A 25,816-nucleotide genomic window follows, 5' to 3' on the forward strand; every position below is an offset into this window, starting at 1 on the left:
AAGCGGTTGTCTCGGAAAGCGTGTGATGGGACGCTGTGGCGGCCGGTGTTGGAATATCTGTGTTCTGTCGGTTTGTTGGTGGTTTCGGTGTCCGTTGGACTTTTTCTGATGTTTTGGTTCTGGTCTCGCTGCAGGTACGTGGAGGAATTCTATCGAGGAGTGGACAGCGGACGACTGGAATGAAGATGTGAGTGCTGTACCTGTCCTGTCCCACTGGCTTTCTTTACGCTCCTTTATTCCTTGTATGACACGAGCATTATGGCTTTAAACCCCTAGTATATACATGACTGTATATAGTATATACTTAATGCCGTAGGGTTATCGCTCTCCTTAACCAAATGCTGGCTCAGCTTTTACTAACGTCGCTGGGCTTGGGTCGCGTTTCTCCCTCATCTACATATTCTTTTTAAAATCTTTTCACACAACTTGTTGGCTTCCTAGGAGCAAATAAAACCCTTTTATAATCCTTTACCGCGGTCCAACCGGATGTCTCCATGCTGACCAACTTCCCCGTGTCCTTTCTCTTGCAGCTTTCAGAGACGAAGGTTTTCACGGCGTCTTCTGTCCCAACCGAGAACCACATCGCAGCAGGACAGAGGTGAGGAGAGTAATGAATTAATCTTTATATAGCGCCAGCAATTTACGCAGCTCTTAATACAATACATGTATTCAAGACGAGAATTGCCAGACTAAGACAAACCGATACATTGGGTGGAGAGGCTCGGCTCGCAAGCTTCCGATCTTGAGATTGTGGTGCCTTCTTTAAACGAGACGCGCTCGGTGTGCCGTGGCGGTAACCCGGGCTTCTGACGACATCAGACGGACGTCTTAGAAATCCAGCTGGTGGATGATGGGGAAATGGGTTTAATAGCTTTTCCTCTGCCTGTGGACGCGGCGGCAGAGGCCAGGATTTATAGTCTGTAGCAAAAATTGATACATTCCCGGTTTGTCGCTTTTCACAATAGTTTTTTCCTTCATCCTAAATAAATGTGAAGCTGACGGTTCTTCAGTTTTCGTACTCTGAAACTTTGAATCGTGGTTACTGCAAAGTCATTAAACTCCAGTTTGATGGTTTTTAGTTGCAAAGTTCTTATTGCATCTCTGTCTTGTTTCCCAGCATTGATTTGGTTGCCCTGCTGCAGAAGCCGCCATCAAACGCTGAAGCCGATTCTGTGAATTTCGAGAGCCCTCAGCAGCAGAATTTTGGTCAGGCCTTGGTGTTCACCAATTCCCAGCACGGCACTCCGATGACTCCTGCGCCCGCCGCCTCGAACGCCGTGAACAGCTACCCCCCTCAGAGTCTGGTAAGCGAGCCCTTTTATTCTACAACCTGCCAACCAAAAAAAGTCAGCCTATTCAGGACAAAACGCGAGCCCCATTGACTAAATCCCTGTGATCGAGGTGTGACAGTATTGAGGCGGTGTTACGTTTTCTTTACGCCACGGATTTTGCAGTAATTGTGATGAGATTGTGTTTGTGCCGCGCTCCCATTGGTTGATTTCGGTGTTGCATTGGGTTTGCGCGTGTGTTTGATACACTTTTTGTCTTTGCCAGTCTTCTGTCCTGGGTTCTGGATTTGGAGAGCTTGGATCTTCAAAACTGACAAATTCCGCAGGATCTCAGATACTCGAACAGCTGAAAAATCCTGGTTTGGGGCAATTCCAAACACAAAGCACCCAGCAAGGCAGCAGCAATTCCAACCCTCCTCCTCCGTGGGATATAAAGCCGGCAGCACAGCCGCCGTCGGTCCTCGGTCAGTTTGGTAAGAATTATGACCTCTAACATAGATGCCAAATGTGTTCACCTCTCTTCTGCCCCTAGGCGTTTCCCAGTAATAAGCATACCGGGAAGAATATTTTTTCCATTTTTTTTTTTTTGTTAAATTCACGTAGTCTTGTCAGGGTTGATCTCCTTCCCGTTGTTAACACATCTCCCCTTTTCGATAAGTTTGTGGGGTCTCCAGACGGGTTCCTGCAGAAGGTGTAATTATTGTCTCTTCTGATTCCCAAACAGACTTCAAATCTCAACCTGAGCCGTCCCCAGTGCTGAGTCAATTGGCCCAACGACAGCAACACCAAATGCAGTCTGTACCTGCCCCGCCGCCTGGCTTGGAGACCTTCTCATCCCAGGTGAAGCTCCGCGAGACCTCCCCTGTGGACACCTCGGCGGCAGCGGGTAAAATGCTGCAGCTGGACACCCAGGCCATGACCGCCCAGACTCATCAGCAGAAACAAATGAAACCTCAGAAGCGAAGGATACCTCCAACATCAAAGGTCGGCCCCCCGGACTGGCGGCGATGTCTTGTGTTGCTTAAACTTAGTCCCGATAGAAATTAACGTATGCAGGCGTAAAAGTCACCTGATGCAGAAAGGGAGGGGGGGGCGTTTCATTTGGCTATCGCTGTTTCTCGCCGTGGTTGTGTCGCGCATGAGAATGTTTGGCCGATGCCCCCAGAACGCGGTGATTTCTCCAAGCACATAGCCGATGCACTGTGTGGAAACTACCATTTCTGAGCGTTCTGGGCCGCGTCGCCTCGTTCTACAAATGGCTAAAACGCGTAAAGGGATTATAGCCGTCTTTGGCTTAATTTGCCCCGAAGTGGCTCGGGCTCCGCCGGTATTACGCCCTCTAACCCGATAACCCCGCTTCCAGATTCCAGCGTCTGCCGTGGAAATGCCGGGGACGGCGGACGTCACCGGGTTAAACGTGCAGTTCGGAGCCCTGGAGTTCGGATCGGAGCCTTCCCTGCCTGAGTTTGGCTCCAATTCAAGCCCAGAGAATACAGTCCCAGCGCCAAGCAATCTGTATTCCAAAACCATAAGGTGAGTCGGGGCAGCGTAAGGATTGCCGCTGTGGGAGGCGATCTGTAAAGCGTCGGCAGTGACTGTAACGTCCGATTACCGACCTCTGCGTACCGAAGCCGTGCCGCCTCTTGGATGATTTAGGTGGGAAATTATTTGCGCGTCGCCGAGTAGCATGACCTGTAGTCTCCGAATACCTTTAACCTTCTGCGTGTGGATTGGGTGACTCCGTTATACATGACCCCGGGCTGTACGGGACACACTGGGTCTCCTGCCGGCACTTGTGATGCTCGTCGGCGTATCTTGTGCTGATGCTGTTCGCTTTTGCTCCGCAGTGACTCTCTGAATACATCTCTGCCGATACCCAGCACCGCGCAGGAGCAGAGCTACACGGTTTCCATAATCACCACTTCCAGCCTCAGCGGCTCTTCCCAGAGCAGCAGCCCTGTAACCACCACCACCTCCTCGTCCTCTTCAGCCTACGAGCAGACGTCCGTGCACAGCCGGATACCGTACCAGAACGCCGCGCCGCAAGCCGAGGTGCCGGTTACTGTGAGTAAATTGACACTCGTCCGTATGGTGCATGATGGGGGGCCGTGAGGGCCAGAAGAATAGCAGAGCTGCGCTAAGCGTTGTATACGAGGGCTGATAATACCACAGACTGCCGTTCTGCTTTTAAGGGCTTTATTCACTAAAAGGAGTGTTGTCAGTTGTGGTTCTAGTTGACGTAAATGATACTCTATGCTTTGGGAAGTGAGTGCGGGGAGATGCATCCAGCCGGGGTGGGAAAGGGGCAAATACATCCAGGGGGATCCTGCAGAATCCCCCCCCCGTGCCTCTGACCAACTGACCACATGACCATTTAAAGGGACCGCGCAGCTATGAGTCTCCCTGGGACGCATGGTTTTAGGACGTTTATTTGTTGCGGAGTCCGCGTGCCGGGTATCATTTGTGCCGCTTTGTTTTGTAGAACGGACTCAATGGAATTCGGGCGCAGCAAACTCTGAACAGTAAGTACCGAAGCCGATTTACATTGCGCCCCCCCCGTAAGTTGTTTGGCTGCAGTTAACATGGACTCCCAGGGCATTCATCGGCCCCAGGATGGGTATTTGAGTGTAACGTGCGAGCCGGGGGGGTTTCATGCCTCTAAACGCATTATATACACAGTAGATCTACACAAATGATGTCCTTTATACACGCAACACTAACACACGTATGTGGCAACTAAATCCCACTTCTCTCCTTCCATACCGGAAGATTCCGTGTGTGATGTATTAGTGGCATGTTACCAGTGCATGCCCTGGTTCCGCAATATATATATATATAACCTGAGGGTTTATTATACCGGTTACCCGCCGGAGTGCGCTGTCTACTGCAACCCAAGAGTTTCCCTATATTTTAATATAGATTGACAAATACAGACGCTTACACATCTTAACCAAAATACTTTAAACGTCATTACCTGTCATCCATCGGCAAGTGGGTTTTAAGCCTCAAATGTAACGGGTCTTCTCGCACCGCTTTCTCGGCCCCCGTCTGTCCAGGTGGGCCGGTACAGTTGTGGCTGTTTTGGCATCTCTAACACAGTTCTTTTCCTTTTTGTTGCAGCTGCTTCCTCCGTCCCGTCAGTGAAAGCCGAGACGTCTCCTCCGAGCCTCTCCTCCGTGGGGGGTCTCTCCAGCGCAGCTTCCAGCTCCTCGGCCCTCCTTCCTCCGGTGTCTCCGCATGCCTCGGCGGGAGCGCTGTCCGGTCTACAGCAGCCCAGCGATCTCTCCAGCGCCTCCCTGTCGCAGCTCAACAGGTGAGAGCTCTCCCCGCCACGTGCCACGGCTTGGTGACCCCCCGGGGACGTCGCATCTAAGACCCCTCAAGTCCACGCAGATTCCGGACTCCATTGCATTTACCGCAGCGCTTAGCGGTCGCTCCCAGCCGCGTGCGGCATGCGCTTCATCCCGCGGGGCGATTCCTACGGCTTCCGGACCCCGTCTGCAGGAAAGCGGGTCGGGTAAATGTGAAAGACGATGATGTGAGATTCTCCAAGCACATATCTGAGACCGATGTGCAGAAATTACCAATCCCTGAGTCTTTACCAGATAACGGCCGGCCTCGGTCTGCTCTGTTCCTTGTGATTTGTTTTTTGTTGAAACCGTAAATTAACCCTCTCCATTCCACAGCCCAGACTTCCTAAATCTTGTGTTTTTTTCTTCCTAGCACTTTGTCCGGGCACCAAAACAGCCTTCCTGCAGCCTCCGTACTGTCTGCTCCAGCCTCCCATGCGGTAAGTGACTCTCACCCCCTAATCCCCCCCCCCGTAACCCTGCCGGTGCCGGTAGAGGGGGCTTCTTTGGACGTTGGGTCCGGCTCTGTTGTATCCTGTAGAGTAGCATCGAAGGAAAGTATTTTGTTTTACAGTTAAGCTTTAACTGCTATCCTGGGGGTCCCTGCCCTGCCCCAACTCCCCCACATCGCTGCATAATAAAGACTGGAATTCCTCAGTTTTATTGGCAAAATGCGTCTAATTCGGTACAGCCTAATGCTTACCCCCATGCAGATTAACGGCCCCCCGGCAGCGCCCCTATAAACGGTGCATATTAGAGTACCGTGACGACATGGAAGTCACAGACTCGTGAGAGTTAGACCGTCTCCTCTTGTCCTGATCGTTTTATTGGTTTGTGGACGTTCTTCCTGATTTGGGGTCATTTTATTCTGTGCAGCACACGAATGTAGAGAACCCCAGCCCTCTCCCACCCGCGACGACCTTCTCCGCGGCTCAGACGTCCGCCACCAACACCACCTCTTCGGTGGCCAGCATGGCAAGCAGTATGAGCACCACCAACAGCCTGGGTCTGAGCGTGCCGAGCGTCAGCATGTCCGCGGGGACGACACGGACGGCGCCGCTGGTATCAGGTGAGCGGGGAGTGTAACGGAAGCTGCACGGCCCCTGCAGACCCCCGTAATAAGGGCCGACTCTGCCGACGGGCGTTCGCTTCTGGTGCGGCATTGGCTGCAGCCCCCTCGACTCTGCTGGAAAGACGATGATGTTTGAATACCAAGCACATATCTGAGCTGAATGTGTAGACGCTTCTAATCGCTGAGTCTTTGCCCAGCAGCCGGGGTCCGCGGGGGACATAAAGCCGGGGTCCGCGGGGGATATTTGTGTTTAGATTCCATGATGTTTTCCCTCAGATCATTTACCCCTAGACCAAGGTGTGTCGGCACCTGGAAACCCCTAATTTCCCCCAAAACAGATGCCCGTTTCCGATTAATGAGAAATCTGCCCCTCGTGCAGCAGGTCTGTAACACGGCATAGATTGGAGTTTTGGTTAATTTCATTTTTCTTTAATCTTTGCAGGAAAAGCCCCTCCTAACCTTCCGCAGGGGGTCCCTCCGCTCCTACATAACCAGTACATCATGGGGCCTGGAGGCCTTCTACCCGCTTACCCAGTAAGCACTTTCTCGCTCTGAATATGTGGTTTTTATGATGGTTTCTTCAGAATCTTATGGTCCCCCCCCCCCTTCCTGACCCAAATCATGTTTTCTGGGGCACGTTTTTTTCTCTCAATTTCCTTGGATTTATGAATTTTTCTCCTTCCATATCTTTTAAGCAGATTTACGGGTACGACGATCTCCAGATGCTTCAATCTCGGCTCCCAATGGTGAGTCTTGGATTTTATTTCACTCAGTAGAGATAAAACGAGCTTTTCCTGTGTTTTTTGGGACTAATTCCGTGTATTTCCTCAGGATTACTACGGAATTACGTTCTCGGCCCCGGCTACACTGACGGGCAGAGATGGAGGGCTGGCGAGCAATCCGTATTCTGGTAGGTAGCGCGTGGCTGGCGTCCCGTGTGATAAGTGGCGCCCGTCGCCGGCTCGACTCATGCGGCTTTTTCTCATGTTTCCATTGCAGGCGACGTGGCAAAGTTTGGCCGCGGTGACTCCGCTTCTCCGGCTCCCGCCACCACGCTGGCGCAACCTCAGCAGAACCAAACCCAGACGCACCACACGGCCCAGCAGCCGTTCCTGAACCCGGCGCTGCCTCCGGGCTACAGCTACACCGGGTTACCCTACTACGCCGGGGTCCCGGGGGTGCCCAGTGCTTTCCAGTACGGGCCGACCATGTTTGTGAGTCTGGGGCTTTCTTCCTTCTCGCTAAATGCTTTTTGCCTCAATGTTCTTGGATTCCATTAGGTTTTTTAAAGTGAGAAATGCTGACGTCTTTGGGCAGCGTTTGGAATTGTTGTTAAATTGTGTAATATTTGTGTATATAAATTTAAAAAACATATTTTGAGAAGTTATGGAAAGCTGAAACTTTAATGCCGTTAGAGAGGAATCCGCGAATAAATTCAGTAAACTGCAGACAAACTTAAAGAAAACTGGAAAACCAGTAACGCCGTTTGCTTCTGAAACCGGATTGCCGTAGTGCGATCCGGAGTCCTGCCTGCTTCTAGCCTCCAGGTGGCGCCGTCCGCGCTCTATAATCTGCCCCGGCACTTCATTAACACGATAGGCCCGGGATTCGGTTCGTTGTAAAGGGGTAAATTCCTGTAAGACTGACGTGTTTTTGTGCTCAGGTACCCCCTGCATCTGCCAAGCAGCACGGAGTCGGCCTCAGCACGGCCTCCACGCCTTTCCAGCAGGCCGGCGGCTACGGGCAGCACAGCTACGGTGCGGGTAAGGAGCTGCGGTCCGCCTGCCGCGTTTACCCGTCGGGTCCGTGTGGCGTGTATGTGATCCGTGCGTTTCCCTCTTATAGGTTACGACGACCTGACGCAAGGAACAGCGGCTGGCGATTACAGCAAAGGAGGATACAGCGGCTCGTCTCAAGCACAAAGCAAGTCTGCCGGTGCTGGGCCCGGAAAAGGTAATCCATGCAGTACATGTTGGTGCCAGCTGGTGGCGCCACCGTCTGAACCGGTCACTAGATGGAGTACATGTTTGCGTACATGCGCCAGCACCGCCATTGCTCTTCATACTTTGACCCCCTCATTAATAGCTGTTGTGTCTTTGTTGCCAGGGGTGTCTGTGAGCTCCAGTAACTCGGGGGTCCCTGACATCAGCGGCTCTGTCTACAACAAGACTCAGGTGAGTGTCTGTAACCCCCCCCCTCACAGTGACTCCTAACCCAAACCGCAGCTACTCTGTAACACGATTTAACCCTCGCGTTGTCGCCGCAGACGTTTGACAAGCAGGGATTCCACGCTGCCACGCCACCTCCCTTCAGCTTACCATCCGCGTTGGGATCCACCGGGCCCCTGAACCCCGGGGCCGCCGCAGGCTACGCGCCAGCCCCCTTCCTGCATATCCTGCCTGCGCATCAGCAGCCGCATTCTCAGCTCCTGCATCACCACCTGCAGCAGGACGGACAGGTACGGCCCGCCGCCACAGGCTTCGTAAAACCGCTTGCTTTGTCTGCCAGTTAAAGGTGCTGTTCCACTTAGACAAAATAATCAGTTCTTTGCAGATCTGTTTGTCTCCTTACGGCTTCATCAGATAACAAAGTTTAAAAATTTTTGTTATCGTTTCAATAATCCAACGTTGCCTGCTTTTAAGACAAAGGAAATCATTTATACTTTTATAATTTCTTCTTTAATATATCCTTTAATTTGACAAAGAAAACCCTTCCTGGCGATGAAGGAATTTTTTTTTTTCTTTTTTCTCTCACCCCTTTAGTTCAGTCTGTGCATCAAGTTAGTACTTGCTCCGGGTCTTTCTCCAGTTTCACTTTATCCATGTATTATTCTCTTCGGGGGTCCCGTAACCCGATTGCCCCCCATGACAGTGCGATGAAAGCATTTATTGGCGTTTGTCTTGCAGGGTGGATCTGGCCAGCGCAGCCAGCCCAACGCCATGCAGCCGAAATCTCAGACGAGCAAAACCGGCTACACCGCGTCTCCGTACTGGACAAACTGACACCGTCACGAAACCGGAAGCGGCCAGAGCCCGGATCCTACACGCCAGAGGAAGAACGTTCTGGAGCGCGTTCCGGGCCGCCGCCGTTTATCCAAAATGTTTTACAGGAGAAAAAAAACCAACTGTGACCGGCCAAAAACGTCTGTGCGGGGGATTCTGCAAACACCTCCTTAGTGTGAAAGTTGCCTGCTTTCCTTTTGGTTTGCTGTTGTATGTAATATATTTATGTATGTATTTGTAAATGTAATAGAGCCTAAATGTGGTTTTTCTGCATTTTGCAGCCTTTTTTTGTTTTCTTTTGTTTTTTTTTCTTCTTCTTTGTAGGGGGCATTTGAATTAACATCTGCAATCAGTGCAAATATATAAATATATATAATATTTTGTTTTAAGCTCCTTGGTTTGTAAGGAAAGTGCCATTTTAAAAAAAAAAGAAAAAAAAATGTTCAAGTCCCCCTTATTTAAATCAAGATAAAAGTCACCGTCACGACGGAAAAGATTCATCACATTTCTGTCATTTTTTTTTTTCCTTTTTTTTCTTTTTTCTCCATTTCCAGTGGAAGAAAATTAATTTGGAACAAGATGTTAAAGAATGGTGGTCCCCTAAACATTCAGTCAGAATCCATCATATTTCCTTTTTTACTTTAAATAAAACTTAAGGATCATCTGCAGTAAACTTTGTGGGTTTTGGGTTTTTTCTTCTGTTTTTTATTTTCTCGTTTGCATTTCCATGATTTCTTTTATCACTCGGTGAATATTAGATGCTTCCCAGACGCCCCTGAATTTTGCCAGTTATCTCTGGGCCATCTCTTATTGCCTTTTTTCCGCCTCGACGTGACGCCTGCGCGTTAATTAAACTCGGATGCACATCGGAGCAGAGAGAATTCTAGAAAAAGAAGGGAGAAATATTTATACGAGGTTTTAAAACCTCACCTTTTCTCACAACAAGCCAGGGTTTACTGTCAGAAAACTTGTAATAGATTTAACTGTATAGCAGTTTCTTAAATAAAGTATATACTGTGTCTTGCACTCAAACGCTTTGTAAATATTAGTACTGTTCGTCCAAAGCTCTAGAACTTGCCCCAACACGCGACTTTTGGAAATGACAAACACGGGTAGCCTCGTAACCTTGTAGGTAGCCTCGTTGGACTTGGTAGCCTCTAACTCATCAGGTCTCCCGCGCTAGTCTCTTGGATTCTTTTTCCGTGGGAGAGGGTTGATGCCGACAGTAGCAAGGAGTAATAATCTTATCTCAGAAGGAGCAATCACAGCGAGATTAACCTTTGTGCTTTCGTGATAACAGCGATAAGACAGGATAGCGCTGTTGGTGATCGTAGAACTTGGTGAAGTGGGTAATTTGCGGAGGCTTCTGGAGCACCGCAGAGGATATAATAACTGCAAAACTTCTAAAATGCGTTCTTATGGTTTTTCTGAATGCGGCGTAGCTGCGAGTGTTTGAAATGCGTTTTAAGCCGTTCCTCAGGTATTTGGTTATTCTCACCTATTAACTTATCTGGCGACGGTTGCATGAAAAGCTTTCTAGGTGCGGGTAGCGGCCAGACTCGTAGCGAGTGTTCTGTTTAGGTCTCTGGATAAGAGGGGAAAACGTAATTTCCAACTACTTTTGTTATGTAAGGGTGCAATCGGATTATATCAGAGATATTAATGTCTAATGACTTGTAGACACCGGGTGGAGGTATATCTTGGTTAGGGGTGGGTAAGAGTTCTAGTTTTGGCCCCTAATGGAGATGATAACATACAGGTGTTAAGGAAGGTGAGCCGGGTCGGCGTTTCTAACCTACAGTTACGGAAGAGAATCCCGTCCCCGCGTTATAACGCGACATGAAGGCAATAAGCGGAATCCCGGCGTTCCGTTCAGGGTTTGGGACGGATACAGACTCGACGTTCTCAGCTGGAAGAGGCGATTTTTTTTTTTTTTTTTCTTTTGGGTCGCCAGCTTATGACTGAAGAACTTGACGTGATTGTTGAGGCTGCTGCAGGGAGATACCGCTTCACCCACGATGTACACAGAACACGTGAGGAACGTGTACATTAAACAATGAATAATGCCATTGTAACAGGGACGTCATCGTATGTAAAGCGGCCCGGGGCAAGCATCTGCTGCTGCCCACCACGGCTTGATGTCGTATCTTAGTCCCCCGTATCGGCACGGCCTTATTTTCTGCAAGATGTGACTTTTTGGACACGGCTGCCGACAGAAGAGTTCTACCCAGGGCCGGACTGGGGATTGCTTGGTCTGGGCCCGGTTCTGCTCCGTTCCGTCTGAGTTCTGTCTGGGGCGACGTGATGGAAAAAGATTCAGCGGGCTGTGCAGACGCGGAGAACAAAGAACACCGAAGCTTTTCCAGCTCGCTGCTTCACCCCACACATCCGTACTGACTATGCAACTGCACCCCCCAACATTAAGAATAACGGGGGGCTTTCCTCTTTAAATTCACCCCAAAAACGTGGGCTGTGCGTTCAGAGATCTCTCGCTGCTGCGGCCCGTTCTCTGTACAACAGCCCGGCGCTACACGGGGAGTAATGCGGTTACCCCGCTAATAAACCAGCAAGAGGGAAGCCGCGGGCCAAATACTCCAGACTGAGCCGCGCGGAGACAAAGTCACTTAACGACTCCTCGCCCGCCGTTCCACGGACTCCCCGATCTGCGCATCCCCGCTAATTAATACATAAAGCTTTGGACGCAGAAAAAAACTGCCCGAGTCACAAAGTACCCAAAATCCCAGAGAAAAACTAATTCTACCCAGCGCTGTATACAGTAATATAACCCCCCCAGCGCTGTATACAGTAATATAACCCCCCCAGCGCTGTATACAGTAATATAACCCCCCAGCGCTGTATACAGTAATATAACCCCCAGCGCTGTATACAGTAATATTACCCCCCCAGTGCTGTATACAGTAATATACCCCCCAGCGCTGTATACAGTAATATAACCCCCAGCGCTGTATACAGTAATATAACCCCCCAGCACTGTATACAGTAATATAACCCCCCAGCACTGTATACAGTAATATAACCCCCCAGCACTGTATACAGTAATACAACCCCCAGCGCTGTATACGGTAATATAACCCCCAGCACTGTATACAGTAATATAACCCACAGCGCTGTATATAGTAATATAACCCCCCCGCGCTGTATACAGTAATATAACCCCCCCAGCGCTGTATACAGTAATATAATCCCCCAGCGCTGTATAAAAATAATAATAAAAACTCACATTTTTAATACAAGTAGGTAACACACCACAATTGGACAAAAAAATTAGCAATATGACTTGGCATGATAGGAGTGTGATCGCTAACAGCAATCACAGTCTCATCATCCCTAGCTTCCACCACTTACACATCCATGCTATCACACACACACTCATTCATATACTCATTCAAAACACCCTCCCCACCCCCTTACCTGCACTGCCGCTCCTCGACGCCGCTCACAGACTTCAGCAGGGGGCGCGGCCTCCCTCTGCGTTCTCTGGTACTGCACAGAGGAAGCAGGATGTCACGTGAACTCTGCTGGGTTCCGCTTCCTCTGTGCAGTACAGAAGACCCTCCCACAGGTAGGTAGCAGGGCTCGAGGTGCGGACCGCGTAAGATGGGCAGCCAGGGCAACCGATCTTACGCGGTCCGCACCTCGAGGTCTCGCGGGCCGAATTTGCGGCATTTCTATGGGGGGGGGGGGTTTCCTATGGCCCTGGGAGAGATTTCTTCATTATCGGTCCCCCCCGCATGAGTTACTGGGGGGGATCTGTCCCCCCCTGTTCCTACGCCCATGCCCCAGCTCTGTATACAGTAATATAACCCCCAGCACTGTATACAGTAATATAACCCCCCAGAGCTGTATACAGTAATAAAGCGCCCCCCCCACACTGTATGCAAATGGAGTCAACAAAAAAGTTTTGACCAAAAAATGGAGTCAACAAAAAAGTTACCCCCAAAAAAACACATGGGCAGCAAAGTTGGGTCTCTGCAGATCACAGTCCGGAGAGAGGCACAGAGAATGCGGACGAGAGGAACTTTGGGTAACTGACACCGTTGGTGGAATTGATTTGCTTTAAATAACGATCACATGAGCAGAAACGCCAGGGATTGGCCGATGACCGACCAATGTCAGGCAAATCCAAAGATCCTTTACAAACGAGGGTGAGAGTATATATTATATAAATATTATCCAAAACATACGGGGATACAAAGTTACAAGGCAGGCCTTCTGACGTTAGATTCCATCACGGAAACCTTGTTGCTTACCCTGAAATAATACCACCAAGTCAATCAGCCCTCCAGCGATCATGCGCGATGAAGGGATTCTGGAAGGAGGCAGCCTTGCTAAATTTTGGGATTAGCCAATCAAACCATTAAGATTTTAGGCCATTAGTCTGTCTGCGGCACTTTTAGAGCAGGCGGTAAACATCCCCGCGTTACATTATAACGGTCAGATGCATCGTTTCAGAGACGCGCGTTACTTCAGTGTAAGTTTTAGCCCCCGCACAGCCGCTTTGTAACCCGCGGAACAGCGAGGAGAGCGGCTGGGAGCCCAAAGCTTTCAGACGGCGACCCCGGCTCCCCTTCAGACCGGGCAAAGGAACCCCAAGACCCGATTAGGCGCAGATGCCAGCCTCACGATATCAGGACGCCCAGCAACATCCCAATTAGCGGTGGGTCACAAATAACCGTCTCCAGGACCCCGTTACCTTATTGCCGCAGCCGGTTCAAAGGAAAGGGACTTTTGTGGCTCCATAAGACTGAATGAGGCGGCTATGAGGCTGGAACGCCAGGAGAAAACATATCGCCGCCTCTTGCATTTAGACAAAGAAGCTGATAATGTAAAGATAGGTCAGGTTTTACATATGTGGGGGGGGGCATTCCAGACAAGTCCCACCATCTCCACAAAACCCCCCGCTCATTAGAAGACTCCTTACAAATCTTAACGCCCGACCCCCGTAAAATACTTTCCCAAAAAGTTACGTTTCAGAGCCGCGTTTTTCACAATTTTTTGAAGTTTGCGACGAAGCTTTACCAACGCCAGCCGTTTTAGTTTCACATCTTTATTTGTCCTCTTCTGCTTTACAACAGTGATAAGACACCCACAAACAGATCACAATTGCCCTTTTGCCCTGCTACTGCTGGAGTTACCCTTTTTGCAGCCGTCGGTGCTAGAACACAAACAAAAAAAAAAAAACGAAAACGGAAAAAAAAAAAAAAAAGCTGAAAAACAAAACAAAAAAAACAATTTGCAAAGCCAAAGCATGACCTCTCACACACAAAAAAAAAAAAGTCTATACACAATGTTTGGGTAGATTAATCTAAAAAGGGACGTTGCAGCGAAAGCTAAACGTTTCAGACATCAGAATCTCAGCTTTTTCTTTGTTTCCTTAGAACGTTATTAACTTTAACGCGCTTTACGTGACCGGCAGCGAAGGAGAAAGCCATCGGCGCACGCAGCGGCAGCAACGTGGTGCCTGCCGTGCCCTGCAGGGGCCCAACCACCAAGTGGGCCTAAGGGGCCGGCCGAGGTAAACCAATGACAGACGTAGTAACTAAGAGCGGCTGGCCCTTTTGGCAGATTCAGCAGCTACTTCTCAGGTCGGTTAGTTTAGTTTCTCTCCAGCTCCGAGTCAAACCCAAGAAGCCGGCGTCTGTCTGGGAAGAAGAGGAGGGAAAAACGCAGGGGAGGAAAAATAAAAGGGAGCGCGTTTCAAAAGAATGAAAGCCAGCTAGACGCTCGAGTTCAATTTTTTTTCTTTTTAAAGCCTCTTTAGAAGGGTGTATAAACAGGAGAGAAGTCCCAAGTAAAGTAAAGAGTAGTTTTGCACCCAAACTGGGAGGCGGCGACCGCATCCAAGAAGCCTTGTTTTTTTTGTTTTTATTTCCCCAAACCCCATGCTCCTCCATCAAAAAAAAGGTCCGAGAATATGGAGTCTCACACACGATTCTGCGAGTGCAGTCTTTAAATCCCAGCCAAGTGGCCGTCGCTCAGCAGGACTGCCGCTAGGTCAACGCTGCCCGACGTGTGGCCTGAGTCAGCGGGGGGGAGGATGCCGCGGGACGGAGCACTGGGGGCTTCTAAGGGAACGGAAGGGGAGAGCGTGCCAGGGCAGGTCACGACTCCTCGTTCCCGGAGTCGTCGTCGTCGTAACAGTCGGCGTCCTCTTCTTCCTCGTCCTCGTCGTCTATGTCATCGTCGTACAAGTCATCATAAAGTAAGTCTGAGCTGTTGTCGCTCGAAGGCACTTTGGTTTTGATGCAGTACTCGGCCAGCGTGGTAGGGACCTTCACCCCGTCTTTGTCGGCTTCTGCTTTTGTTGCAGACACTTGCTTTCTGTAACAGACGGAAAGAAAGGGTTAATGGAGATGTCGTCTTCTCCAAGATACCCCCCCCCCAAACCGACCAGAAAAAACAAAATCCTCGTTTACTTTAAATTCGACGGAAAAGAGGGGTAACATCCACAAAACTGCCCTGTCCATCAGAACACTTTCGTGAATGTAACCCTTTGTATATCAACCAATAAACCCCCCCCCCCGCCATATATCAGCTGCCCCAAAACATGCAATAAACTCAACGGGGATGAAGCTTTGACGCACGCGGCACGGGGTGCTAATACTCCTCACTAGGGTGCGAGCGGGGGTGATGAGGATGGGGGATATGGTGATGGGGGGTTATAGTTACAGGCAGCAGAGGGCGCCCCCACAATGCCCTCTGGTGCCGCATTATGTGTAAATTGTCTTTTCTCGCCTCTCATACCTGATGATCTCGGCGTATTCCTTGTCTTTGCCTTTGCTGTCTCTCCATTTCCTAAACATCACAGATGCGTCTACGTTGGCGGGAGAGAATGTGTTCGGTTCGTTCAGCAGCGATATAACACTCAGCAGGATAGTTCTGGGGAGGGAAAAAAAAAAGTATATTTTTACAGCAGAGCACCCGGTGTAACCGTAAACACGTCATTTATACGATATCTTATCTGATACCCGGGGGTCTGACCGGCATAATCAGCGGGTAGAACGGCTACATTTTAGATTCAAAACGAACCATAATATAATGAGGAAAAGGTATAAAGAGTAACGCAGGTAAAAGGTTAAACAGCAGGAACTGGTCGTCATGGAAACTGCACCACTTCAGAACTATACTTTATGGTAAATTGTTTCGAATCCAGAGTTTCTCCACCCAGAATCTTATTCCACCGCTGCCCAATAAGCCGATCTCACTATCAGAGGACGCAAGGAAAGCAGTGAACATGTACGACTATCTCCAGGGGAGGAAAAATCATCTCGAGAGGCTCCCCGGCCCTGGGTTTACTAGGCCAGGTGAATGGAGATTTTAGCCAAACATTCGCGACTGGTCCGGTGCGACCGTGTACTTCGTATACGTAACCAGACCGACCGAGTTCAGTCGCCAAAATCCAGGCACTTCACCCCAGAAAAGTAATCACAAGAAATAATAAATTATGTATAGAAATAAAAAACTAATTTTTAAAATATCTTACCTGACATTTTGGGTGGGATTCCACCTCTCGGACGGAAGCTCGCCGCTCTGCGGATCATCTACGGGAGGATGAAGAATCGAAATGCAAACATCTCCGTTCTAGAGAGATAACAGAGGGAAGAGAGACGGACACTCAGCTGCCGGGTCACAGAACAGTTCTGTTCACACCATAAACGTCTGGGTTTTACCCCCCCCCCCATTATTCAAAGCAGCCGAGCCTCAAAACATCCTGAGTGAGATCTAACATCTAACGTCCTCCGGGTGACATTCGCGGTGTTCTGGGGCCAGACGGACAGACAGACATTCCGCTCCTCACCCCAATAAGAGCGCTGAAGGTCGCCTCCGTTTGGAAGGAAGGACGTTTGCAGATCGTGAAACAAGATTTTCCTTGAAAGCGGCAGAGAAAACCCAGGTCGGCATTTTCCCCACGCGCAGAAAACACAGGCTTGGTTTAGCTTTTAACTTTACTGAGAGGGTGGTAGATAAGTAGAACAGCCTCCCAGCAGAAGTGGTAGAGGGTAATAAACATGCATGGGATAGACATACGGCTCCTGAATCTAAGACGAGACCAACGACTGATTAAGGTTTGAGTCGTTACAGCAGGAGAAACGGGAGACTAGACGGGGGCCGGCAGGGGCCGATCTGTCGGTGGGTTCTGGGTTCGGAATGGGCCGCTTTAGTAAAGTATTGTATGAATTCAGACGAGTTACATTCATTCCATCGATATACCCCAAGTGTTGTTTCTCTCCGTACTCTCGTGATGCGGAGGGGGGCGCCACGGGCGGCTTCAGCAAACGCAGGACCAACGCCGCGTAACAATGTATATTCCACACGCAACATGGCCGCTTTAAAACGTAACCAACCCCCCGACGCGACGGAGGGCAGAGACTCACCTCGTATATATTCGGATGCCACATCTTTGTCAGGAAGCGGAAAGTCGGAGGGGAGTACGGATAGTCGATGGGAAACTTTATGTGAGACTGGAGGAAGAGAAAAGGGAGTCAGTGAATTCATTCATTCACATCGCTGCATTCATTCCCCATAATCACCATTTGCGTGATATATAAGCAAGTGTGCATGAGAGTATGTGTGTGTGTGTGTGTGTGTATGTGAGTGAATTTATGCTTGTGTGTAATTTTTCACACAACTACACCAGGGGTCGGCACCAACATGCAGTGTTGACACTTTGGGGTCTAAAACTTGTTTTCATGCAGAAAATTGGGCACTCAGGACTGAAAACGCCCCAAAAAGCATTCCCCGTGAATAGTTAGAAGAATCCCGCCCGGTAACCGGCTCAAAGTCTTACTGAAGCCGAATGCGAATCGTAAGCGAGACTCGCCTGGACGGGGGATGGGAGAGACCCCAGAGAGCAGACAGAGGAGCCTCGAGACTAGAAAAATCCCACATATTAAAAGTAAGTAAAAGGACCCTTAGGGCGCAGCACAGTCTATCCTATTAACCTTTCATGTGCTGGAAGGGTATGTACGCCGGGGTATATACTTTAACTTAGTGTTCCAAAATATGTACTTCGAGCTTCACAGAACGCAGCGCACAGGAGAAACGCTAGAACAAGAGGCCATCGTCTAACCGGGCCGAGGAGCCCTTATCTGCCCTCATATCCCGTGTATCAGATATATCAGATATAAGGAAGTGAGGTCCCCGTCCCAAGAGCTCACAATCTAAGTGAATTAGAACGAGGAGACAGAAAGGCAGCAGCCGATGAGCCCATTTGTTTTCTGGACTCAATTCAACGCGGCCCCCTAGGCCATTAATACGGGATCTCTTATTCCAGTGTCCAGAAACGCCTCGGGCACCGCCGCTCCGTCACCACGCGGGGTAGGAAGGTGGAAATGCCCCTTCAGACACAGGAAGTGAAGTATATATATATATATATATATATATATATATATATATATATATATATATATATATATATATATATATATATATATATATAGTGTGTGTTCATATATCATTTTGTACGGAAAGTCACTTATTAATGACAAAATATAATTCAGTATAAGGCAGAAACCGTCACTTAACCCCTACTATACCACTGGCTAAGCCTCCTTGGTGCTCGAACAGTTAAGGTGATATTTAAAATAAAACAGCTGAAGGGGTTAATTTACACACAGAGGCAGAACACGCAGTCTGTGCAGCAACAGGCACATCCAGAACTGGGCCGACGGCCAGGAGTCTATGGTCCCCCCCCGCTCATCTCTGCAAGGCCAGATAATTCGGGGAAACGCGGCACATTCTGGCCCAGAGCTTCGTAAACAAGACGCCACCGGCAACCCCCCCCCCCGATTCACCAGAAAGCCTGCGCCCCCAAGCCAGATCCGTTTCAGGCTCCGACACGCACGACAAGGACAGACTGGTTATCTAGTATCTGAAGCAACGCTCCGGGGGCCGTATAACCCTCGCTGTCCTCAAGTATTGTCCTTGAAACAAGGAAACTGCCCCAGAGGGGGGCATGAAGGGGAAAGGTTACCCTCGCAGCTTGAGGAGTCATACGAATGGCTGAGAATCTACTCTGGGAAGTTAAATGCTCTGCGATTCGTTTTATTAGCCTCTTAGTATCAGAACAGGTAATTCAGGGAAACGCGGCACATTCAGGCCCAGGGGCCGAAGTAAATAAACCCGCTGGTTCTGCCTCCGCCGACGTCCTAAAAGCTTTATTACCGGTCGGCAGGTGGAATATCGGGGCCGGTGCAGTACAGAGCCGACCTGGCCCCCCGGACTGGCGGTCGGAGGACACGCGTGACACTTTGCCCGTCTAACACGCGTCGCAGAGAATTTGGGAACATTTTATCGGACGCCCTTCCCCGACGAGGCCGCTTGGAGAGACAGAGCAGAGCCTTGACCGGCCCGGCGTCCAACAGATTAACCCCGCGCTGATAACACTGCATGCAGAGCCAAGCCAAACACATTCACTAACGGGGCGACGGGAGAGACCCCCACACTCAGGACAGAGACCCCCGCCCGGTACCCAAAACACCTGCCCCCCGTCCTTTACTTTCTTCCACCATCACATCGCAGTAATAAATATTCCTGGGGGTGGAACGCCGACATCACTCCATCACCACTCACTCTCACCACTGAGACGAAGATGCTAGCAACCGGGAAGCTGACACGCTGGAGCTGCAGCTTTATTGTATTCACTATACATTATGAAGGGCCAGGCACACAAACAATGAGATCCCCTTCACGTTATTCTGTATCCTGAAGGTATAAAACACCTAAACACAACACTTTATCGCTATGGCAACAGCCAAGCAGGTCCGGGCCCGTGAGCTTACAATCGGTTAGGAGGTTGAGGGGCTGAAATAGGAGGAGAGGGGCTGCTTGAGTGATGTTTGAGTCACGGACAATGAAGAGGGCAGTTATAAAGCAAGTAATATGGATTATAATCGGGTGTATTTTTGTAACGTACATTGCAGTTAGCAGACTGATCATTCGCCCAGCAGGGGTGGCCAACGACATGTCATTTCTTACAGCGAAACCGCAGAGCCCCGGAGGAGGAATGATCATTGGTCGGGGATGAATAAGGTAATTAAGTTGTTCCCTTTAAGCAGACACCCATTCCGTGCGAGTCAAGCGGGGTGTAGTTATTTTGAAGAGACTTGTTTGTCCGGAATCAGGTGACGGCCGCGGAGACGACGTCAGGAGAGAGCGAGGAGGACACTGAGAGGTAAACAGCTGCCGTCACAGAGCGTCACCAAACCGGAAGAAAGAGGAGCCGGGAGCCATCCGGGCCAAGGGGGCCACGCATTGCACCTCGCAACATCGGGGGTGCCGAGCAATGTGCAGCGGGGGGGGGGTGAACTTGTTAGGGCCCCTGGAGGGTTCGGGGCCAATTATTAAAAGGCTATGAGCCTCCCGAACATCCAACGATTTCCCGCTGAAGATTACAATTTGCGGAACGCGCCATTAAGCGGACGAAGCCCTCGTACGGCCGGAACACGCAATCCCTGAACAAACGATCTATATCTGGCCACCAAACGCCGATCATCTCGAAAGCTTCGCTCTCCGTGCGACTCGGCGGATCCGGCCCACCGACGTTTAAAGGGACAGCAATCATTTATATATAAATATCAAATATTCGGCCCCAGCAGAAGCCAATTCGGATATTTAAGGGCCCGGCGGACCCCCAGTGACCTCTCGCTGTAACCCTCGCTGTAACCCTCGCTGTCCTCGTCCGTTTAGTTTCTAAAGGGTGGATTCAATTCTTTTTGTGGCATAAATAAAAACGTACGTAACCGGCCCGTTTCCGCGGATACCAAATACGGAAACACAAACAGACACGTTAACCGGGCGCGAGGCAGATAAAACCGTCGGAGGGTGGGGGGTCCGCATCGGCAACGCTGTGGGAAAAGCGATTTAGAACCAAAGACTTTCTACGTTTACATTCAGTATGGGGAGAAATAAATAAAGTTAAACCTCCGTGAGGGTCAGTCAGCGCAAAATAAAGTTTATAAACGGGCAGAGCGCGCGGCGGACTCTCCCTCGCTGCCCTGTGAGGGGCCGTCCAGCAAAGCCTCAGCTGTTTCAAACTACAACTCCCACGATGCTCCTCTCCTTGCTTTCTGAGGGTAGGACAGGGCTGGGCTACATCCCATGACACACGCGACCGAGTACACGAGACACGCCGAGCCATGCATACCCGCCAAACACCAAGGGCCGTACCCTGGAACAGTAACCGGTTTCTCTCTAAGGAAGGCGCTTTGGGTTCTTTAGGCAGTTTGTGTCGCCGCGGTAACTAAGCAGTAAAGCGTGACGGTCCCGCCGCAGGTTGACCTGCTCTCGCCCACCCACTATGAGTTAATGCCCCAGCGTTGGAGAAGTTGCCCCAGCGTTAGCCGTACATAACACCGCAGACGTAAACAATTCGGAGCAAGCGGTTGCGTCATTGGTGAATAAACCTGATAATCACGCGGGGCACAAAGGTCCGCTCGCTGGGGGCCGTTACAGGTTAACACGTCCAAACACGTTACCAATAACACGCCACGGGGCAAAAAGCGAAAGGATCACAGAAAGGCTACAGTCAGGGTGCAATGCTACATAAAGCTCTTCATACACAATGCTGTCTATATGAGGAGCCGCAGGTAAAGCGCCCTGGCAGCGGCCCAAAGAGTTAATCAGAGCCGCCCAGAGGGCAACCGCCCCGCAGCTAAAAATGAATTTGGACGACCACAAGCCGTCAATCTGCTGTCATGTTGAGGTCACGTACAGCGAGCGCGTCGGCACGTATCGCCCCACAAGCGGGGGGGGGGCCCCCGCACAGACACGCTGACGGTATGGGAGCCAATGCCGGGGGGGAGGCAGTAAACACCTTCTAGCTGCGCTGGAAAGGAGTAGGGGTATTAACACAAGCGGGGTATACCGATCGCAATTATTATAATTTATAAATAACGCAAAGCGAGTATTTGTCGCGGCCCCCCCCTTGGCCTTCAGTTCTTCAGGTCACACAAACTTTTAAGGAACTTGGCCTGTAGATTGTTCTGTGGATTTCGGCTCCTCGGTCTCTCCCTGTAACCCCAGACAGACTCGATGATGAGATCCGGGCTCTGTGGGGGCCAAACCATCACATCCAGAACTCAGTTCTTTACTCTGAAGAGAGTTATGGCTTTGGCGGTACGTTTGGGGTCGTTGTCGGGCTGATAAGCATCTGCTTGTTCGCCTCAGCATCGAGGAGGCCGTTCATGCTGCCCCAAACTAGTCGCTCGGTCTCGGTTCTGGAGTTTTGGCTTTTTCTGCCACGAAGACCGCTTATGACCAGACTTCTCCAGACGGCAGATGAACCTACCAGGGTCCCACTGTTTTCTGCCGATGCCGAGCTGATAACGCTGCTGGACATCTTCCAACTGGAAAGGGAAGTAAGCGCGATGTGCCTTATCCGCTGAGTTTCCTCGGCCGACCACTGCGTCCACGGCCCTCAACATCGCCCGACTTTCTGCGCTTCTTCAATAGATCCTGCGCTGAACATCTGCCTGCCTTGACATTCCTGCCCGGGAGAGTCCGTGCCACCGTGGTATAACTACCCTGGGGGTTGTTGCTGTCTTCGGTGTATGACTTCTGACATTAAACCTCAGCAGCCTCACCTTGTTAGCGAGTCTGGATGTTCCTCACCCGGTTTTGTTCCTCCCACACAGCTTTTTCAGTTAATGATTGCATTACCTATTAGACTGATTGAACAACCAAACAGATGCTAACGATCATCAAACACCTGACTATATGCCTACAAATCCCCTGACTGGACTAGAAGAGATGATGCCGTTTAGAAGGCAGAGGGCGGTGACACCAAACATGGACTTGATTTAGATTTTTCTTCTATAAATGTCTATTTCCAAAAGCTACTTTCTTTACAGCAATTTATCACGCCTGCCTAAAACTTTTGCACAGTGCCGTATACATGTATAATGTACACGTACCGTAGCGATTTGCCCAGCACCGGGTATTTATAGGAATTATAAACGCCCGCAGCCGTCAGGAAGACCGTTGGTTTAACCCGTATACTCCAGAGCATCCTCCGTTTACCCCGGACTATGGCGGCTATAGATCCAGAAGCAACTCTGGAAACTGAAAAACCAGAGCAGTAATTTGATTGGTCGCCTATAGAGCGGCGGCGTCGTCACTAAAGCCCCTATAGCCTGCGGTTTCTTGCTACATCGGCGGGACGTTTGTTATTTCGTTTCAGAGCGAGTTCCGTGGCATGCGGGGTAAAACGCTCACTCCCCTGTCCTGAGTTCACCTTCCTCCCCTTCTCACTCCCCCCTAAGGCCCAGAACCTGGAGGAAGGGCAGCTTGCTAATAGATCGTAAGCTCCTGAGAACAGAGTCTTCCCGCGCCTCTCTAACAGCTCAGTCTAAGTGTGTAAATCTTATCGATGTTAAAGACCTCCCATTGTTACAGCGCCACGGTATCTGCAGGCGCCATAAGGTGGTAATGTAGCTTAAGGGCAAATAAGTAAATGTGGCTTCTGTGAGTGAGTGCTTGTGGGGGTATTTCAGAGAGACGGTGGGGTGGGGTTAGAGGGCTTACCTTCATCACACAAAGGGTTAAAACTCAGAGGCCCGGTAACACGTCCCAACCCCCGCCCGAGGACATACAGCGATACATAAGCTTCTGATCTCTAATATATATATAATATATACAGGACTCCATCCAGAGAGAGCGTATAGAAGGCAACGGAGACGTATAGGAGGCTGCCTAGCGCCGGCAGTGTAATTTTGGTGCGGTTGGGCGTGTGATATATAGATATATAGATATATAGATAGATATTAGTATTATTATTATACTTTATTTATAAAGCGCCGACAGATTCCAGCTATCTGGTAGTTTGGTAAAGGAATGGTGCGGCTTCATATTGGCGCTCCCGGCCATACCATTCCTTCACCAAACCAACTTTTCTGGACCTCACCAGCAGCCCCGTTCGTAAACTTACTTTGAAGTATCCCCCTTCGTACAGCGTGTTGGGGGGTCCGAAGATGGCCACTTCCCAGTTGTAGAGGTCACTCTCGTCCACCAGCGTGATGCGGAAACCCTCGACCGGCTCTTCCTGCAGGGACTTGAGCTCCAGCATCAGGGCCTTCTGCGAGCTGGTCATCTGCTGCTGGGCCATGGCGGGCTGAGGAGCAAATCGGGCCACGGACGGGGAGGGCGAGGAGGTCGCGGATCTTCCTCACCGGCAACAAAGTAGCCAAACGTGCTTTGAAGTCGTCGACCGGCAGCCGAGGAGCTCAGCGTCTGGAAAGCGTCCGGGGAAGGGATGGAAGCTCCAGTCTGTAACGGGGGAGGGGAGGGAGAGTAGCCGCCAGCGAGGAGCTGGGCAACGACGGCAACTCAAGGCTGTTTGGGCAGGGTAATTACAGGGAGTCAGGGGCAGCTGGGGGCACCGGGCAGTGAGGCTCCTGTAGGGCACCCGGAGACACCGGCTGTTCAGTGGCCCCTGTGTGGTGGTTCTCGGCAGTGGCCCCTGTGTGGCGGTTCTCGGCAGTGGCCCCTGTGTGGCGGTTCTCGGCAGTGGCCCCCGAGTCGGCCTCTCTCCGGTGGGCCTCAGAGGCAGCCCTGGTGACAGCGGACCGTCAGTGACTGCTCTCTCCTGGGCCGGAATAACAGAGGCCCCTCTGGATTTTATCTCTAGGAGGCCTGGGTGTAACTAAACCCTCAGGGGCCTCTGCACGGCGGGCCTGGGTGATAATGGAGCTCCAGGGGCCTCTCTCTAGGAGGCCTGTGTGACAGCGGTCCCTCGGTTGCCTCTCTGCGGCGGGCCTCGGTCACCGTGGCCCCTCTGAAGCGGCGTCTCCCGGGCGCCTGCGGGCCGTACGCGGCCTGCTCGGGGCTGGTATGCGGGCTCGGTGCGGGGTGAGCGGGGAAGTGTCGCCGGGCGGCTCGTTGCCTCTCAGGGTCTGCTCTCCCAGCTGGACCCGAGCGGGGCTCTGCCAGTTCCTTTTGTGACGTCACGGGCGTGGTGACGTCACGGCGCCGCCCAGCGAGGGACGGGAGGAGGGTGTGACAGCTGCGTGACTCAGTACACAATCCGGTGTGTGTACAGTGTGTGTGACTCAGGGTACAGCCACGTGACCGCAACACAACCGGCAGAGTGTGAGTGTACACACTGTGTAACTATAACACAAGTAATAGAGTGTGAGTGCACACTGTGTGACTGTAACACAAATAATAGAGTGTGAGTGCACACTGTGTGACTGTAACACAAATAATACAGTGTGAGTGCACACTGTGTGACTGTAACACAAATAATACAGTGTGAGTGCACACTGTGTGACTATAACACAAATAATAGAGTGTGAGTGCACACTGTGACTGTAACACAAATAATAGAGTGTGAGTGCACAGTATACAACGCAGTGAGCGCGTGACTGCAATATCACATTGTGTTTACACACTGAGTGACTGTGACCCAGGTAGTGTGACTGCAACACAACCGGCAGAGTATATACGCAGCGTGTGAGTGTAACACAACCGGGATATTACGTGTATACACACTGTGTGACTAAATTAAACTACACCTCTACCTTTTTTGTCTTGTTTTAACCCCTACCGTTACATCTCCCCCATGTTTTATACCCCACCATTCTCAGATCCCTCGGGCCGGTATAATAACCCCTCAGCCCTCGTCGCCCCTTCTCCGGGTCACTGTGTCGCGGGAGACTCTTCAGGGTCTCATGGGCTGGCGCTCGGAGCGCTGCAGTGTGACCTCATTGCGTAAGTATGGAGGCCTCAAACGGCCATATGGAATTTGCATATTGCTGAAAAGGCCACACATGGCACTTATTTTTGACAATACACGGCTGTACGCAAGCTGCGTGTGATGTCATAGAAATGCGTCATTGCGTGTCCTGCTGGGAGCAAAACCCTGTATCAGCCCCCCTTTTTAGTTATCTCTCGCCTAATGTTAAGTTGCTGATTGTTGCTGATTGGTTCAGGCAGCCTTTGTAAGGATCGAGGGTGTTACAGGGTCACCGTACCCAAGGCTGGGTCCCCTGTTTGAGGGCTGAGGAATCACCGGTCAGTCCCTCATACGGATCGCACTCAGCTCTCCACGGATCAGTCAGACCACCATTCACAGTAAAACAAGAA

General features: G+C 50.6%; 2 protein-coding genes and 3 non-coding genes across 10 annotated transcripts in view; 4 read left to right on the forward strand and 1 right to left on the reverse strand.

The window, feature by feature from the left end:
• The window catches only part of UBAP2 (ubiquitin associated protein 2), a 23,075-nt gene extending 13,336 nt beyond the window's left edge, over positions 1–9,739 (forward strand). For 4 of the 6 annotated variants that reach the window (XM_053448497.1, XM_053448491.1, XM_053448513.1 and 1 more), the window contains exons 9-28: positions 135–187; positions 531–598; positions 1,118–1,304; positions 1,555–1,762; positions 2,014–2,273; positions 2,653–2,822; positions 3,137–3,353; positions 3,772–3,811; positions 4,410–4,602; positions 5,013–5,079; positions 5,516–5,708; positions 6,154–6,245; positions 6,407–6,457; positions 6,543–6,621; positions 6,711–6,925; positions 7,375–7,474; positions 7,557–7,664; positions 7,818–7,885; positions 7,978–8,169; positions 8,618–9,739. In XM_053448497.1, coding sequence (XP_053304472.1) covers positions 135–187; positions 531–598; positions 1,118–1,304; positions 1,555–1,762; positions 2,014–2,273; positions 2,653–2,822; positions 3,137–3,353; positions 3,772–3,811; positions 4,410–4,602; positions 5,013–5,079; positions 5,516–5,708; positions 6,154–6,245; positions 6,407–6,457; positions 6,543–6,621; positions 6,711–6,925; positions 7,375–7,474; positions 7,557–7,664; positions 7,818–7,885; positions 7,978–8,169; positions 8,618–8,713 — 2,657 coding nt within the window. In that variant the 3' untranslated portion in view covers positions 8,714–9,739. The remainder of the gene's footprint in view (positions 1–134; positions 188–530; positions 599–1,117; positions 1,305–1,554; positions 1,763–2,013; positions 2,274–2,652; positions 2,823–3,136; positions 3,354–3,771; positions 3,812–4,409; positions 4,603–5,012; positions 5,080–5,515; positions 5,709–6,153; positions 6,246–6,406; positions 6,458–6,542; positions 6,622–6,710; positions 6,926–7,374; positions 7,475–7,556; positions 7,665–7,817; positions 7,886–7,977; positions 8,170–8,617) is intronic. The other 2 variants (XM_053448505.1, XM_053448528.1) reach the window with 1 other exon arrangement.
• Positions 2,449–2,524, forward strand: LOC128468642 (small nucleolar RNA SNORD121A). The gene has a single exon (XR_008345885.1). It is a non-coding gene; the product is annotated as a small nucleolar RNA SNORD121A (small nucleolar RNA).
• LOC128468637 (small nucleolar RNA SNORD121A) lies at positions 4,811–4,894 on the forward strand. Its single transcript, XR_008345884.1, has one exon. It is a non-coding gene; the product is annotated as a small nucleolar RNA SNORD121A (small nucleolar RNA).
• LOC128468648 (small nucleolar RNA SNORD121A) lies at positions 5,824–5,910 on the forward strand. The gene has a single exon (XR_008345886.1). It is a non-coding gene; the product is annotated as a small nucleolar RNA SNORD121A (small nucleolar RNA).
• Positions 9,740–14,584: 4,845 nt separating the features above from the next.
• On the reverse strand, positions 14,585–24,668 carry UBE2R2 (ubiquitin conjugating enzyme E2 R2). The gene is made up of 5 exons (XM_053448661.1): positions 23,661–24,668; positions 17,110–17,196; positions 16,218–16,315; positions 15,479–15,613; positions 14,585–15,055 (listed from the first exon to the last, which is right to left on the reverse strand). Exons 1-5 carry the CDS (start codon positions 23,835–23,837, stop codon positions 14,836–14,838), a joined length of 717 nt encoding a protein of 238 aa, XP_053304636.1. The 5' UTR covers positions 23,838–24,668; the 3' UTR covers positions 14,585–14,835.
• Positions 24,669–25,816: the final 1,148 nt, after the last annotated feature.

Source organism: Spea bombifrons, chromosome 1 (assembly GCF_027358695.1).
Source record: "Spea bombifrons isolate aSpeBom1 chromosome 1, aSpeBom1.2.pri, whole genome shotgun sequence".
Classification (NCBI taxonomy): Eukaryota; Metazoa; Chordata; class Amphibia; order Anura; family Pelobatidae; genus Spea; species Spea bombifrons.

What these genes read in the sequence shown, in the direction of transcription:
- UBE2R2 (XM_053448661.1), bottom strand. Translation starts at nt 23,837, where the DNA reads ATGGCCCAGCAGCAGATGACCAGCTCGCAGAAGGCCCTGATGCTGGAG. An exon ending in ACGAAGGGGGATACTTCAAA is followed by an intron (nt 17,197 to 23,660) that starts GTAAGTTTACGA and finishes CTCTTCCTCCAG; the next exon opens with TCTCACATAAAGTTTCCCAT. An exon ending in GAATACGCCGAGATCATCAG is followed by an intron (nt 15,056 to 15,478) that starts GTATGAGAGGCG and finishes CGTCTGTTACAG; the next exon opens with AAAGCAAGTGTCTGCAACAA.